The sequence below is a fragment of the Drosophila navojoa genome, chromosome 3 (assembly GCF_054131105.1).
Source record: "Drosophila navojoa isolate 15081-1374.11 chromosome 3, UAZ_NAV_1.0, whole genome shotgun sequence".
NCBI classification, from domain to species: domain Eukaryota; kingdom Metazoa; phylum Arthropoda; class Insecta; order Diptera; family Drosophilidae; genus Drosophila; species Drosophila navojoa.
The window spans coordinates 19863321-19879218 of record NC_142891.1 but is presented as its reverse complement, the minus strand read 5'-3'; the positions used below and the strand labels follow the sequence as shown (position 1 = coordinate 19879218).

The 15898-nt window shown below is 44.6% G+C and overlaps 6 protein-coding genes across 8 annotated transcripts; 3 read left to right on the top strand and 3 right to left on the bottom strand.

Moving 5' to 3' along the window:
• Positions 1-5210: 5210 nt before the first annotated feature.
• On the top strand, positions 5211-8904 carry BBS8 (tetratricopeptide repeat protein 8). 3 transcript variants are annotated; one of them, XM_089258462.1, is made up of 4 exons: positions 5211-5514; positions 5600-6303; positions 7481-8514; positions 8639-8904. In XM_089258462.1, exons 2-4 carry the CDS (start codon positions 5835-5837, stop codon positions 8855-8857), a joined length of 1722 nt encoding a protein of 573 aa, XP_089114588.1. In that variant the 5' UTR covers positions 5211-5514; positions 5600-5834; the 3' UTR covers positions 8858-8904. The 3 variants fall into 3 exon arrangements, with proteins under 3 accessions (XP_089114588.1, XP_030238531.1, XP_030238532.1); XM_030382671.2 differs by having other exon boundaries at positions 5597-6303; XM_030382672.2 differs by having other exon boundaries at positions 5594-6303.
• On the bottom strand, positions 8846-9729 carry LOC115561998 (ADP-ribosylation factor-like protein 16). Its single transcript, XM_030382692.2, has 2 exons — positions 9187-9729; positions 8846-9134 (listed from the first exon to the last, which is right to left on the bottom strand). The coding sequence occupies exons 1-2, from the start codon at positions 9542-9544 to the stop codon at positions 8905-8907; spliced, it is 588 nt and encodes a 195-aa protein (XP_030238552.1). The 5' UTR covers positions 9545-9729; the 3' UTR covers positions 8846-8904.
• Positions 9730-9751: 22 nt separating this feature from the next.
• LOC115562003 (uncharacterized) lies at positions 9752-11226 on the top strand. Its single transcript, XM_030382699.2, has one exon. It carries the CDS (start codon positions 10002-10004, stop codon positions 10425-10427), a length of 426 nt encoding a protein of 141 aa, XP_030238559.1. The 5' UTR covers positions 9752-10001; the 3' UTR covers positions 10428-11226.
• RpLP1 (Ribosomal protein LP1) lies at positions 10477-11261 on the bottom strand. Its single transcript, XM_030382700.2, has 2 exons — positions 11041-11261; positions 10477-10895 (listed from the first exon to the last, which is right to left on the bottom strand). Exons 1-2 carry the CDS (start codon positions 11110-11112, stop codon positions 10629-10631), a joined length of 339 nt encoding a protein of 112 aa, XP_030238560.1. The 5' UTR covers positions 11113-11261; the 3' UTR covers positions 10477-10628.
• A 109-nt stretch (positions 11262-11370) lies between these two features.
• Positions 11371-12458, top strand: LOC115561994 (ribonuclease H2 subunit A). The gene has a single exon (XM_030382686.2). It carries the CDS (start codon positions 11372-11374, stop codon positions 12398-12400), a length of 1029 nt encoding a protein of 342 aa, XP_030238546.1. The 5' UTR covers position 11371; the 3' UTR covers positions 12401-12458.
• A 126-nt stretch (positions 12459-12584) lies between these two features.
• ebi (transducin beta like ebi) lies at positions 12585-15844 on the bottom strand. Its single transcript, XM_030382663.2, has 3 exons — positions 15463-15844; positions 14133-15388; positions 12585-14052 (listed from the first exon to the last, which is right to left on the bottom strand). Exons 1-3 carry the CDS (start codon positions 15518-15520, stop codon positions 13207-13209), a joined length of 2160 nt encoding a protein of 719 aa, XP_030238523.1. The 5' UTR covers positions 15521-15844; the 3' UTR covers positions 12585-13206.
• Between the last annotated feature and the right edge of the window lie 54 nt (positions 15845-15898).

Genomic DNA, 15898 nt, shown 5'->3' with positions numbered 1-15898 from the left:
TGGCGCGCAATTTGACAGGGCGCTGGCTTAACCCATTGGTAATGTTAGTTGCAGCCTTTGCTTAGCATATGGGAAATTCCAATGTTGGGCAATCTTCTCTTTATTGAAAGAAATCGCAACACGTTGGAATTTCGATAGTATAAGAATAGCAACAATAATGTACTCTCTGACATTTTTGGCTGAAATTCTGTGTTTGTATATGTGTGTGTAACCGTGCGTGTTGCTTCGTTTGCGTTACGCTTTATTGGCGTTGTTGTCGCATATTTTGTTTTTATTTTGACCGAATATTATTGACCAGTCATGCTGAACCCCCATCCATCTCTCTCACTATTTGGACTGCACCTTAAATGATAATGTTAATGAACATGGACATTCCTCTCTTTCACTCTCTCCGCACCACTCCTCTTCCCATTCTCTGAGTGCTTAAAGTATTTTTATTACCTTTGTTACACTAACTTACTTCGTGTTCGCAGTTTTTGTTGTTGTCGCTCCTGCTTTTTAATTTGTATGTATGTATGTGAATAAGAAATCGCTTATGTCTCACCCTATTTTATCTGAACTTTCCCCCCTCAGCAGCACACACTTCTAATTCTTTGCATGAATGAGCGACGTTTCCAGGAAATAATTTGCTTTATGATTTGATTCTTCGGAAGTTATCTACCCTGACCACGAGCTTATGTTTGTTTGTAAAGTCAACAGTGAAAGCTCGCCCAAAAGAACTCCCACTACTCCAATAAGAAATACGTCTTATAATTGCCCCCTTTTTGGCTGTACATTGTAAGTGAAGTGGAAGCATATAAAATGGAGCTCGAATTGACAATATTCTTAAATTTTTGGCGAATCGTTTGTGGATTGTGGAATGTGGTGTCTCTGTCACTGTGTGTGTGTGCTATGTCCACTGGTTGCGAGTCAGTCGGTGTCTAATCTGCCTACCCTACTTTCACTCCAATTCCAGTCATCGGCATCTCGCTCAATTCAATTTATTCGAGCCAAACTTTTCTCTAGCCGCATGCCAGTAGCAGCAACAAAAACAACATCGAATGCTGTTTCAATGGAGCTGCAAAGTGGCGCCGTTGTATTTGTAGTTTCCAGTGGGTGGGGAGAGAGGAGGAGTTGTGTTGTTCGCCAAAGTGCAATGAATTTCGACTGTTATTGCTGTTGTTGCTACGGCTACTGCTGAAGTTGCGTTGGGGGATTTGCCTTTTTCGGCATTGGAATGCCGCGTGTTTTTGCTGATGCTGTTGTTGCTGCTGCTGCTGCTCAACAATAATAACAACAATGCTGCTTTAAAATGTGTTCTAAATAAATTCCAATGAAATGAAAGAATCGAAGAAGAAGCATAGAGATGAGAGTGTGACGTGCAAAATTATTCCCTTTTCTTCCAGGGGCTTTTCTCTCTGCTATTAAAGCTGTGGGATTTTATTGAGTATTTCTGCCAGGCTGCGTCACACACTTTTTCCATTGGAATTTATCTATGCCTAACAGCTGCGCGTAATGTTCGTGTGGATTTAATGGAATTCCAAATAGATATACGATTTGGCATATCTGATAACAAAGAACCATCTAGCAGATGTTGTTAAACTTGTTTTATATCACCTTACTTATATAAAAATTATTTTTACGTACTCTGCATTCCTGTGCTTTCGTGCTATTTCGTGCGTACGCCTGTGTCACGCAGCCACCGCTAATCGGGCTCGGGGGCGCAGATGTACAAGTAACTCACTCGCCGATACAAATTCTGCGCTGCGCAACGTGATTGCAATCTTTGGGAGCAGCGGCAGCAGCAGCGACAACGGCAGCGGAAGCAACAACAATGCGGCACGAGACTTGACTGCGACGCAGGCAGCAGCGAGTTAGCCCCCAATGGGCCCAAAAGCGCGTTGGCCGCAACAGCGACAGCGACGTCAACGTCGCGCGTGCGCTGTCTCAGCGGATGTCTGGGCCAGTGTTGTTGCTGTTGTTGTTGTTTTGGCAATTTCTTGCTTACCTGTTTGCAGGCTGCAGGCTGTAAACCTCAGCTGCAGCTTTCATGCGCATTTTCTTGCTCTCCTTTAGTCTCTCTTTGCCACATTCCCACTGTCTCTCGCGGCTCGCGCTATCTCGCTCTCGCTGCCATAGGCCTTGCAAAAATCGAAAAAATCAACCAATTGCCGTACAGTAGCTGAGGTATTTTTTGTGTGTGTGTATTTTTTGTTTTGTTGTTTTTTTTTTTTTATGCTTTTAATGAGCGTTTATATTGCACAGGCAGCCGCTGCATTGGCATCCCAGTCTATGGGCAGTTGCTGTTATTGCCCTGTCTTATACTTATGCTTTTGCTTCTTCTTCGGCGTCTTGCGGTTGGTTCCGCAGATAACATATATATGTATGTATGTATGCATATGTATATATGTATTAATTTCATATTTTTCTTTCACATCGAAAAATTTTGAAAAGTATTGATGAAAAAACTAGTAACCGCAAACACTTGTATAAATAATCAATGCGTGAATAATAGAATAAGATTCTCATGAGTTGCTGCTGCTGTTGTTGTTGTAGTGGCACAGTAGCAATAACAACTAAATATGACAATGTTAAATACCTTGTCGAAAAGGTAAAACAAAGCTCTTAAAAATGAATTAAAGTATTCATAGAAAGGGGGTTTTTATTTAATCAGTAAATAGTGAAAGCTAAATATACATCTATATTTATATATTTAAAAAGATTGAATAGATAGTTATATCATATTTAATAATTTTGACTTAGGGATAATTGATTGCGATTTAGGGTTGAAGGATGTATGAATAACAAGCTAAGCTAATTATGTTCGAAGCGCCATTCTTCTGTGGGTCTCCCCTCAGTTTTTGGCAATACATATGTATTGGTAAATAAAATTACGCAATATCTTAGCCCGGCCAATTACTTCATTCTAGAATTTTCGCACACATGCCAGCATCCGTTCAAATATTTGCGCTAGGAATTTTTGACGGGTATGGAAATAAATATTAGTGCACTTTCATGACTAGACTAGCGCCAGCTGCGATTTCCCCAAATATATATAAGCATATATGTATATTTAACATATATGAGGCAAAGAAAACAAATGTCCAGCTGACAGCTGTGCCAGCTGATGAGAATGGGACTCAGATTACGTGGAACGTTGCGGGAGATTCGCTTTGTCGCGTCGTCTACGGGGCGTATGATTAATGCCAGGCATGTCAAAAATGAGCAAAATATAAAAAAAGAAACTCTGAGTGTACGGACTGTGATAAAAGCTAAGTTGGCAATGCTGACGCATTATGGCCAACTGATAAGCAAAGCAAATGCAGCACCAAAAAATTCGCTATACCCTGTAAATGAGTGAAGCGTGTGGAATGAAAAGCTGTAAAGTTTAGTACTAGGCTAGAATTTAAGAATTATTTATAAATAGGCATAAAAATGAGTTGACATACCCTGTAAATGAGCGCAGCGGCATGATGTGCTATAATTAAAAATTTGTAAGCTTAAGCTGTAGTTGGAATTTTAGCTATGTTACCTACAAATGGGTAACTGGGGTTCCCTTATCTATGCTATATACCCTGTAAATGGCAAATCCAAAGTATTTCAGTAATAGTGCCACATTCAATTGCAGAAACTCTCATTGCAGGGTATTAGCTAGTTGCCTACTGCCTGTAGCCGAGAGACCTGCCCATGCGGCACACTGGGAGGATATCTCGCACAAAAGTCAAGTCGAGATACAAGCGCCCAGATATGAGATACAAGATACGTGCTACATATGTCGCTTGTCGGCAGATAATGAGCTATAACTTTTTGTTCTTTTTTTTTTTTCGTTTTGGTCTCAGTTTTTGTTTTGGCAAATCGACAGACATCAGCATTCACATTTGGTATTCATAGACCTATTATGCTATCTCGTATCATTCGGAAATCGGAAAATATCTATTGAAAGTTATTCAAATTTTAATTAGCGAGTTGCCGTTTGGGCCGTGGGAGCCAAAGCTAAACTTTAAATTATGAAGATACAGATACATATAGAATTTGGTCATTCAGAAATGTTAGCGTGTGTGAGAGTGTGTGTGCGTGTGTGAGTCTATGTGCACGCAAACGCCCAGCTAGGCTGATAAATATTTGGCTTTTGCATGCCAGCGCGATGAGTTCAACGTGGACGTCAAAGCAAATGCTTGTTGCTTTAGTAGTAGTTGTTGTCGTTGTTGTTTGTCGTTTATTAGTTGTTGTCGTCGCTTGTTGTTGCCGCTCATTTAATTTCCAAACATTTATCAACAAATATTTGGCGCTTATCATTTGCTCGAGTCAAACAGCAGCGCTCGAGACGGCGTCTGTCTGAGTAGCCTCATGGTCTCCTACGCCTCCTGCGCCTTCTCTTCAGCGGCTGCAGCAGCTGCTCATCCGCAGATTTGTTCACCTTGAACACCTGCCCTGTCAGCCCCTGGTCAACTTGGATTCTATGCCACATTTTGCATCACATTTGCGCGAAGTTTTTTTTTTTCGCTTACTTAGCCAATTGCGGGAAAAGGGCGCAACTTATGGAGGGGCAAAAGCGGGTGTGACAGGTGCCACATAGTTGCAAAAGTGATGCGATCAGGAGGCAAATAAAACTCAAAGACCTGGACAGGGTCCAGTACTACGTACTACTGAACTCTATACAATATTCTTTATATATTGCGATACGACATTTGATAAATTAACCATATAAAGAATATGATCTCCATGCTAGCCAATATAATTGATATAATCGTATATTTTTTGTAAATTCTTTATGTATTGTATATTATATTACAATTATATTATTTTTAGAGCTGTATACTTAGGCTTATTGTCAGCGCATGAGTTGCTTGGAGAGTATGGAAAACGTAGTAAGGGAACCATAATTAAGAACTAATACTAAAACTAGAACAAAATACAGAGTAAGTTTATTGTATATTTTAGATAATACAATGTATTTTAAATAAGTTAAATATATTTCATTTGAAGTACTGCATCAATTTATATTGACTGAAGGAATGTTCTTCAGGAAATTCACCTATATATGTTTACATTTTTATATACATACATACATCTATATTTATATTTATATGTTTCTTTTTTTTTAGATAAGTCTCTTTACACTCTGATTATTTTCCTCCGTTGGTGTTCACAGACTTTCTACTATTAAATTATTGCCATAGATTAAGTAGCTAAAAAAAAAGTAATGATATTTATGAAAAGTCAACTCGATATAAAATAGCTTTTTTAAAAATACAAAAAAAATCCACAAAATAATTCTAATGTTTATTTAATTAAGCTTTGGGTATTTCAGTCCAGCCCCGCGCTGAGTCAGAGCCACATTTGTTGTGGCTTATTAAATAGCTGTCATGGCAACCGCAATTCCCAGTACCCAAGACCCAAGGCCCAGCGACCGGAAGGCAGAGCCTAACCAAAATTGAGCCCTAGACACAGGCCACAACAAACCGAAAGGATTTCTCAAATTAAAACTCATCAAAGAACTAAAAGCAAAAGAGATCGAAATAAAAATAAATCAAGGTAGGTACAAATTATGGGCATAGAAAAATTAGAAGAGCTGCAGACGGAATAACAAAAAAAAAAAAAAAAAAAACACCAGCAGCAGCAGCAGAAGAAATCATTAGCAGACAACAAGAAGAGAAGCAACAGCAGCAGGAGGAGGCGACAGCGGGGCGTGGCGGTCAAGGAATGACACGCATCCGGTTTTAAAATTCCAACCGACCACAAGTTGAAGAAGAAGAGGAGGAAGACAAGCGAAGGCAGCTGCCCAAAGGAATTCAAACACTTGAAATTAAGAGCAGAGCGAAATAAAGGCCTTTTCGGTTGGGTGTCCCCGCCAAATGACGCCAGCTGCGACGCTAGCCGCGACGCCGGCTGCGACGCTGGCCACATTGGAGCTGCAATATTTTCGTGCCGTCTCGCTCTATCGCCGGCGCAGCTACGAGCAATGCGCCGAGGTGTGCAACGCGCTTCTCCAAGCGGGCCACGACAACAATGTCCAACTCTTTGCCAAGCACGAGCAGCAGCAGCAGCAGGAGGAGGCGCAGCAAGAGCAACAGCAGCAGCAGCAGCTGCAGCAGCAGCAGACGGAGCACGAGTCCAGTCAGGGCTATAAATACGGTAGCCATTTGCAGCGAATTGGCCCGCGGCGAAGACGCGGCGAAGCGGCAAAGGATGGCGGCACAGGCCAGCCCGTGGCATCCATAATGCCCACTTGGCTGATGGAGGGCGTCTGGCAGCTGAAGATGCGCGCGCTCACACAGCGCGTCTACTTGGACGATCTGGAGGTGGACGATGCGGCCGATGGGGGTGAGTGGCAGAGAAGCGGAGGATACGTTGATAATGAGAAAATAAAAGGAATCTGTTAGAGAAGCGTGGAGAATAATTTTAGAGGAGTAGCTGGAAACCTTTTCGTACTATAGGAGAACCTCTACTACTACAACTACTACTATATTTTCCATCACTACTACTATACTGCTACTACTACTACTACTACTATATTTGTCATTAATACTGCTACTACTACTACTATATTTGATATTACTACAACCATACTACTACTACTACTACTACTACTACTACTACTACTATATTTGCCATTACTAATACTATACTGCTACTACTACTACTACTACTATATTTGCCATTACTAATACTATACTGCTACTACTACTACTACTACTATATTTGCCATTACTACTACTATACTGCTACTACTACTACTACTACTATATTTGTCATTAATACTGCTACTACTACTACTATATTTGATATTACTACAACCATACTACTACTACTACTACTATATTTGATATTACTACAACCATACTACTACTACTACTACTATATTTGCCATTACTAATACTATACTGCTACTACTACTACTACTATATTTGCCATTAATACTGCTACTACTACTACTATTTTTGATATTACTACTACCATACTACAACTACTACTATATTTGCCATTACTACTACTATACTGCTACTACTACTACTACTACTATATTTGTCATTAATACTGCTACTACTACTACTATATTTGATATTACTACAACCATACTACTACTACTATATTTGCCATTACTACTACTATACTGCTACTACTACTACTACTACTATATTTGCCATTACTACTACTATACTGCTACTACTACTACTACTACTATATTTGCCATTACTACTACTATACTTCTACTACTACTACTATATTTGTCATTACTACTACCATACTGCTACTACTACTACTATATTACTACTACCATACTGCTACTACTACTACAATATTTATCATTACTACTACTATACTTCTACTACTACTACAATATTTATCATTACTACTACTATACTACTATTATGCCTATTCTAATACTATTACTACTACTATATTCTACTATTAATACTACACTACTTTTACTACTACTATTAATATATTTACCATTACTAATTGAAATATGCCAATACTCTCTCTTCTCAATGGTCAGTCAACGAGGAGGTGGAATTCGAGCGCATTGCCACAGCAGCTCGTCCCGGCACCAGCATCAAGACCGCCTTTCAGCCACGGCCCAGCACCAGTCAACGACGTGGCACGGCTCTGAGTCACTCGAGCGGCAGCACACGTCCCGGCTCGGCATTGACGCGCCCGGGCACGGCCATCAGTCGACCGGGCTCCTCGCTGGGCGCACGTCCCGCCTCGAGATGCGGCACCGCGTCCCGGGTGCGCGCCACCTCGGCGGCCGCCTTCAATGTGGGCGATGCGACGGCCGCGTTGTACCAGGCCTCGCGGCTGAATCCCACCATCTATGCGGAGAGGGAGGCCATTGTGAAGGCGCTGTTCCAGTTCCTCTACTACCACGAGGCGGACGTGCAGAAGGCGCATTCGCTCTGCCAGGCCGTGCTCGATGTGCAGCGTCAGAGACCAGGCCAGGCGGCACTAGCTCCGCCGGCGGATGCCGCCTGCACTGACTGGTGGTGGCAGCAGCAGATGGGCCGCTGCCTGCTGGCTCTGCACTATCCACGCCGTGCCGAGAGCCATCTGCAGCAGTCGCTGGCAGCCTTTCCGCATCCGGATACGTATCTCCTGCTCTCGCGACTGTATCAGCGACTGCGGCAGCCGGAGCGCGCGCTGGTGCTCATCGGCCAGGCTGCGGAGCGACAGCCATTCGATGTGACCTTCAGGCTGGAGCAGGCACGCATTCACGCAGCCATGTCCCAGTCGGAGGATGCACTGCAGCTGTACCGCCTGGCCGCCCGGCTGCAGCCCATCAATGTGGAGGCCTTGGCCAGCATTGCCGTCAGCTACTTCTACGACAACAATCCGGAGATGGCACTGATGTACTACAGACGCATCCTCTCCCTGGGCGTCCACAGCGCGGAACTCTACTGCAATATAGCCCTCTGCTGTCTCTATGGCGGGCAGATTGACCTGGTGCTGCCGTGCTTTCAACGCGCCTTGCTGATGGCCACGCAGCCGGAGCAAAAGGCAGACATTTGGTACAATCTCAGCTTTGTGGCATTGGTCAGTATGATGAACAACATAAATACCCTGCAGCTATAGAAAATGAGGGTATATATGCATATATATATTCCAGCTCAGTCAATCAACTCTGTTCTCTTATCTAATCTATTGAATACCTCCACAGACATCGGGTGACTTTAACCTGGCCAAACGCTGCCTGCAGCTCTGCCTCACCGCCGACGCACGCGACGGCGCAGCGTTGAATAATTTGGCTGTGCTGGCTGCCCACGGCGGGGATGTAATGGGTGCCAAGTCCTATCTGAATGCGGCCAAGGACGTGCTGCCCGAGGCGAGCGAGGTGAACGCCAATCTGCAGTACATGGAACTCAACTACAAGCTTTAGATCTCAGTTTATTTTGCACACGAATAAAGATACTAAGAGAAATGGAATCATGGTCTTTGGAGCCAGTCGTAGATGGCGTTGAGACCCACCTTGGTCACTGCGCTAGCCTCCACAATGGTCACCTGCTGTCGTATCTGTTTCTGCAGCTTGGACATTTGCAGCATGAGCAACGCCTCGTTGCGCATTTGACGGTAGGAGTAGTCCATTTTGGTCAGCACGAGTAGGATTTTAACCTTTTGCAGACGCGGCTCGGTGAGAATCGAATAGAAGAGCACGCCTGCAGATAAATCCATTGTGAACGAGTATTTGATTTGGTTATCTTTACGTACCTGCAGCTGAGATCTGACACAGATTAGAAGCGTCCACCACATAGATGAGCTTTTTGACATCCTCAAAGTATTGACTTTGACGCCACAGAGGCGCCATGCTACCTCCAATTTCCAGCACCTGTATAAACTTAGGCAGATGTTTGACGCCATGCGGCGTGGTGACTGCATCTGTTGTTGGCGGCGGCGGTGGTTTGTGCCTGTCAGCATTAGCGGACTTTTCAGGAAAATAAATACGAAAGATGCCCGTGCCAATGGTGGGCATGGAGTAGCTCGTCTCATCTATAGAGTCCGGCTCCTGCAGAGCCTTGAGCAGATGAGTTTTGCCCGCACGCTTTGGTCCTAGGCAAATACAAGACATCGTGTCTGCTATAATTTTGTTTCATTATGTTTATCTATCGATTCAACAACCAGACTAGCCCTGGCAACCATTTTAAAAAAGCGTTGCGTTCCACAGTGTCGCCATCTGTTGCATAAATAAACACTGCGTACATTTTAATCGCGATAGTTTTAGCTCTGTACAAAAATAATATTTGAATGTAGCGATAGTTTCAGTGCTGAACAGCGTGCTTTTGTTGTTTTGTTGCCGACTCACTTCATTTATTGCATTATTTTATAAAATTAAAATTTGAATATATTTCTACTCATTTTCGTTAATATAATTCTGCTTGTATACGAAATTTGATAATAGTTCAAGAATTGTATTGATATACACAATAATTCAGCGCTTTACTTGAAACCAGCAAGCAAGCACAACGAAACCGTTGAGCGACAAAAAAGAAGCAGAATATTAAGTATTTTGTATTGGCTGTCGCAGGATGAGCGTATTTGAAACGAAAAACGATAAATGTGGCTTCCATAAACAGTTTGCGCTGGACATAAATGGGAATAGCACAGAGTTTGTGTTTCACGAATTCGAAAACAAGTGGATGCTACTGATTACACAGCTGGGAAAATTGCCGGCATTCTACAATGTGGCGTTCGATGTGAAGCGAGACCATCGAGTGCTGCCCTTTGCTCATGGTCCAGTGGATGATCCAGAGTTCCATGTCTCGGTGCCTGTGACAATGACCTGCTGCATGGGCATCGACTCGGATGAAATACGCGGTGGCATACAGTTTTTAATTAACAAGACGGCGATCAACAAGTGTCCATCAGAATTGCTCATCGCGTTGGGATTGAAGAAAATTGAATCGGAGGATCTGAGAGCTATTGCCAAAGTGCTAGAAAACGGCATATTTTAAGCGTACTCTATACCATTTAAGCCCAATAAAAATGACAAAAATTTGGGAATCACGTTAAAGTAAACTTTTATATTTCCTCGCGTTTGTACATTAAAACGTGTACGAATGTGGGAAGATTACAAAATCTTACTTCACATACACGGCGGATGTTGTTGCCTCTATGTTAGTAACTACAGTAGTTTTAGCTGCTGCGGCTACAGTTTAATCGAACAGACCGAAGCCCATGTCGTCGTCGGAGACATCAGACTCCTCTTCCTTCTTCTTCTCCTCCTTCTTGGACTCGGCAGCGGGAGCGGCAGCGGCGGCTGGAGCAGCAGCACCGCCAGCTGGGGCAGCACCAACACCGGAGCCAATGTTAGTGATCAAGTCCTTGACATTGATGCCCTCCAACGCCTTGGCAAACAGACCGGGCCAGTAGGGCTCCACCTCAACATTAGCGGCCTTCAGGATGGTCGAGATTTTCTCACCCTACAAATGATACAAGCCAAAAATATAATTAGAGTGCAGTCAAAACTCTACGTAAGCAAAGTTATAGCCACAAATCAACAATTTAGCGCGCAGGATTATCGTTAATTTAGTAGATTTGTTTTGGGTGCGATTGTTAGTAACTTACGGTGACGGCGACATCATCATCGACGAGGATGAGGGAGGCGTAGACGCATGCGAGCTCAGCTTTTGTCGACATATTTAAACTTTTAGCTTAATTAATTGGTGCAAGTTGCCAAAAATTAATGTTTTATAATAATCGGCCTTAGCTCGAAAGAGAACAAGCACACGGAACAGAATCCTAAACCGGAAAGAGAGATATGTGTTAAGTTGGCTGCGCCCTACAGTATTTTGTAATCATTCACTGTGAATTGCAGACATTTAACTTACCAACACTGCTAGAAAATGTAAACAAATGCCTATCGATTATTAAGCGAAATACTAAAAACGCGCGTAAAATGGAAGACATAGAAATAAAACAAGAAAATGATTCCATAATTGAAACAAAGCCAAAAATAGAACAAGAGGAAGATCATGTGGATATTGATAAAATCAGCTCGTTAAAGGCACTTGGGCCGTTCATTGCAGCTCGCGAAAATAGTAAGAATACAGTTTATCTAAGTGATGTGCCAGCGATATGCAAAGACCAGCCATGTATGTTGGGCGTCGACGAGGCGGGCCGTGGTCCTGTGCTGGGACCTATGGTATATGGCATCTCCTACTGTCCGCTGAATAGTAAAGAGGCTCTAGTCGAATTGGGCTGTGCAGACTCCAAGCAGTTGACAGAGGAAAAACGTGATATCATCTTTAACGATATGAATACGTTGGAGTATGCCAACAGCTGCATTGGCTGGGCCGTGGAAATAATTTCCCCAAATGTTATCAGCAACAGCATGTACAGACGCAGCAAGTGTTCGCTGAACGAGGTGTCCATGGATTCCGCAATGGGTCTTATACAGCGTGCAATCGATGCAGGTGTTAATATAGCTGAGGTCTATGTGGACACAGTGGGCCCACCGGAGAAGTATCAGGAGAAACTGCTCAAACGATTTCCAAACTTCAAGATAACAGTGGCGAAGAAGGCTGATTCCACCTACCCGATTGTCTCGGCGGCCAGTATATGCGCCAAGGTAACCCGTGATCATGCTCTAAAGGTCTGGCAGTTTCCTGAGGGGCTGGTCATCAAAGATAATGCATTCGGTAGTGGCTATCCCGGCGATCCAGTTACCAAACGATTCCTAACCGAAAACATTGATTTGGTCTTTGGTTTTCCGCGCCTGGTGCGATTCAGTTGGTCAACGGCAGAAAATGCGCTGGCCGACAAGGCCTACGAAATGGAGTTCGATGAGCCGGATACGGAGAAGCCCAAGTACGCAGGCACAAAGCTGACCAAATTCTTCAAGGGCACCACCAAAACGGGCGAAGTGAAGCGTGAGGAGTGCCGCTTCTTCAAACAGTGCCACTTGGACAATGTTACGGATTTTTAGATTGCCCTTTAATAACTATTAATAATTTTAGTATATGTTCAATAAATTTAAGATTGAGTCATTATGCATTTCACTTTCAGATTAAGCGAAAAAAAATTGGCAGCACTTTTTATCAGTATTTTATAGCACTGCAATGATTCTATATCGTTATCCAGTTTTCTCCCACTTTCAAATAAATACCAGATTAGCTTTGTTTTGAAGCTTTAATTAATTGTAGCTGCTGTTAACGGCTTTCTTTAAAATTATAATCGTTTACATACTATGTTGGGATCCAGTTACACTGTTCGAATGTAAGCGTAAATCGGGTTGTCATCCATTTGAACTTGGATCCGTTTACCAGCAAACTAAACATTTGTTTGCATGCATTTTTATGCTTAGGTCTAAAGATAAAAGGTTTTTTTGTTTAATTAAGACTTAATTGGGGACTGGACCATTATACTGCGTTGATTGTATAGAAAATAACAAAATGCATCGTGTTATACTAAACGGGTTTTTTTCTGTATAAAAAAAACTTAGAAACATATGGAGCTTACGGCTAAATTAAAAGCGCATTTCCTGCAGCTGGTTGCGATTGTGGCGCAAACTCGGTTTACGACGCCCACGAACCACAGTTCCAGAGCACAGAAACTATATCGAATTGAAATTGGGCGACACTAGAAACTCATTGAAGGACCGTGGATGATGGAACATTGAAGTAAACATTCAAAAACAGAAGCGGGAAACACATTAGAATTTAAGGTTCAATATACATAACTTAAATGGTGCTGAGAGTTGCTGGCAGATGTATCGAATGGGACTGCTGCAGATCAGAACTTTCTCAGATCAAGGACAAATACGCTGCCATCCGATGCACTGGCGCCCACTTTGGTGCCCTTGGAATTCCAGCACACCTCGAAAATGCCACCGGTTCCCTTATAGCTGTGCACCAGCTGTCCCGTCTGCGTGCTCCAGATGTGCACGCACTTGTCGAAGCTGCCCGACGCCAGATGCTTGCCATCCGGACTGAAGGCCACGGAATAGACGGGTTCTGTGTGCTTGGTTAGCGTATGTATGCAACTGCCACGCTCCACGTCCCACAGACGGACCGTCGAATCGAATGAGGCCGAGGCGAGAATAAGATTCGTATTCGGATTATTGGTGCCGGGTCCGGTGGGTGACCATTTTATCGTGTAGATCTCCTTGGAATGCGCTTGCAGATCATGACAGCAACGATCGCGCGTCATACTCCAGATTTTGAGTGTCATGTCGTCCGAGCAAGAGGCCAATAACTGGCCCTGCGGACACCATTTGATTGCATTGACTTCGTTCGTGTGACCACGGAACGTTTTTATCGGTTCGTTCATGCCTAACCGGCACACGTGTATCCTCTGATCCGTACTGCACGAGGCAAACGACTGATTAGATTGCCAGTCGACGTCCAGTGCCGGCGCACTGTGGAACGCAAACTGTTGTGTGCACTGGCCTGTGGATGCGTCCCAGATAATTGTGGTTTTATCCACGCCCGCAGACAAAATGTAATTGCCGCATTTGTTCCATTTAAGCGCAAAGATGGGCCCCTTGTGCTGGCCCAATGTGGAGGCCAAGCCGCCTTCTGTATTCCAAATGCGCGCGTAGCCATCGTAACTGCCGGTGGCCAAAAGCGAGCCGTTGCACTGCAAAAAATAATTTAATATGTCAAGATGAATTTATGGTAGCTCGAATTCGGATAAAATTCGAATATTATTAAACTTACATTCCAGTCCAACGATGTGACATCCTTATTGCTGGGCACCTCAGCACCTCCTTTCTGTATGCAATGTCGCAACACCAGCTGACTAGAGTTGGCATTTGCATCGGACATGTCCCAAATACGAGCAGTGCTGTCGCCAGAGCCACTGGCCAACAGATCCCGGCTGGGATTCCAGGCGCAGATGAACACTTCACTTTCGTGGCCACGCAGAACGCGCGCTTTCGATTCAGGTATCTCAATGCTCTGATCAATGTCCATCGCCTCTACAACGGTGCTGCCAGGTGTGCCAGCGGTGGTGCCACCACCACCACCGCCGCCGCCGCCACCTCCTCCATTACCGGATGTCGTGCTGCTGGGCACCGCGCTTTGAGCAGACGTCGGGCACGTGGTCTGCACATTATTTCCCTGAGCGCCCACTCGTGTTGCCGCCGCACCGCCTGCGCCACTGGGCGCTTTAGCGCCCGATGCTGCAGCGCCTGCCGCTGTTGCACCGGCTTCCGCATTGTTGGCGGCGGGTACTGCGGGAGTAACACCTGACGCCGGTTGTTCCACGCTGCTGGAATTACTGCTATTGCCATTTGTGGACGTGGACGAGGCAGCATCATCTGTGCTAGTTGTATTTGGATATGCCGTGCTGCTGGCAGCTCCAGTCTCATTGACGCCCGCCTTTTTGTTAGCGCCCGCAGCTCCTGCTCCAGCAGCGGTGTCCGCGTTCGTGCTGGCCGCCGCTGTCGCCGAGTTGGTGGCTGCGCCGGCTGCTGTGCCGCTGGCATTGTTGGTGCCACTGGCAGCGGCATTGTTGTTGGATGCTGTATTGCCACTGGAATCCACCTCACTGGTGTCGGCGCTGCTGCTGCCGGTGGGTGTGCTGGTGCCCGTGTTGGCATTGGCTCCCTTGCCACCGGCATTCGCCGCCGAATTGCCTGTTCCCGGCTCAATTTTAATCTCAGTTTTTGCATTGCTGTTCGCATTGGCCGCATTGGCCGGCGTGTTGGCATCCACAGCACCCGGTTTGCCCGGCTCTGTTTTGACTATCGGCTTGAGCGGTTTCACCTCCGGCATGACAGCATCTATCAGACTGAGTCCTTCAATGGGTCGCGCCACCTCACCATCTTCGCCCACACTCCACTCCACCTCTGTGTATAGCAGACCCTTCTGCAATATGGTGAGCAGGGCAGCTGGTGGCACTAGGGCTCCATTAATATTACTTTGCGAGATGTGTGACTCGATTCCAAACACATACGCCGAATGCAGAAAACCTAGTATAAATCAAAAGGAAATTGGGCGGTTAGCTTCACTCGGCGTCTCTTTAATGTTCTCTGCAGTCACTCACCTGACTCCTGCAGATATCGGAAAACCAAAAAGTTCACCTCGTCGCTGGAAAAACTCATATTGAAAAGTCTTGGCAAACACGCCGACTACCTCTTCTGCGGCTCCTGATGCTCTTTCCTATTGATTTGCTAAAACCTTGCAATTTGGTAGCCAGTTTTATGGCGGCCGCGTTGATTCTGATGATAAGACGGCGTTGGCAGTACGTAACACATGCGTAATCGCTTGTAAACAGTTCACAGTATACAGTTGTTAGACTCTTCGCGGTTCGCTTAATGCACTTTAAAATATGAGAGCATTATATTTATTTGCTTGATGCAAAAAAAAACGTAGAGTACTACAAATAGTCGGGCGACCACTCGGCATATGCAACGCTGGAGTGCAAAATGGCGGAGTTGTAAAGTGGCAGTGCTGGAAAAAGTCATGCAGTCTGATTGAAA

Bases quoted from the DNA above. Each gene is read 5' to 3' on its own strand.
- BBS8 (XM_089258462.1), top strand. From the start codon at position 5,835: ATGACGCCAGCTGCGACGCTAGCCGCGACGCCGGCTGCGACGCTGGCC. The intron at 6,304-7,480 runs GTGAGTGGCAGA...CTCAATGGTCAG, and splicing joins GGACGATGCGGCCGATGGGG to TCAACGAGGAGGTGGAATTC. The intron at 8,515-8,638 runs GTCAGTATGATG...ATACCTCCACAG, and splicing joins ATCTCAGCTTTGTGGCATTG to ACATCGGGTGACTTTAACCT.
- LOC115561998 (XM_030382692.2), bottom strand. From the start codon at position 9,544: ATGTCTTGTATTTGCCTAGGACCAAAGCGTGCGGGCAAAACTCATCTG. The intron at 9,135-9,186 runs GTACGTAAAGAT...ATTTATCTGCAG, and splicing joins GTGTCAGATCTCAGCTGCAG to GCGTGCTCTTCTATTCGATT.
- LOC115562003 (XM_030382699.2), top strand. From the start codon at position 10,002: ATGAGCGTATTTGAAACGAAAAACGATAAATGTGGCTTCCATAAACAG.
- RpLP1 (XM_030382700.2), bottom strand. From the start codon at position 11,112: ATGTCGACAAAAGCTGAGCTCGCATGCGTCTACGCCTCCCTCATCCTC. The intron at 10,896-11,040 runs GTAAGTTACTAA...TATCATTTGTAG, and splicing joins ATGATGATGTCGCCGTCACC to GGTGAGAAAATCTCGACCAT.
- LOC115561994 (XM_030382686.2), top strand. From the start codon at position 11,372: ATGGAAGACATAGAAATAAAACAAGAAAATGATTCCATAATTGAAACA.
- ebi (XM_030382663.2), bottom strand. From the start codon at position 15,520: ATGAGTTTTTCCAGCGACGAGGTGAACTTTTTGGTTTTCCGATATCTG. The intron at 15,389-15,462 runs GTGAGTGACTGC...GATTTATACTAG, and splicing joins CCGATATCTGCAGGAGTCAG to GTTTTCTGCATTCGGCGTAT. The intron at 14,053-14,132 runs GTAAGTTTAATA...TATTTTTTGCAG, and splicing joins TCACATCGTTGGACTGGAAT to TGCAACGGCTCGCTTTTGGC.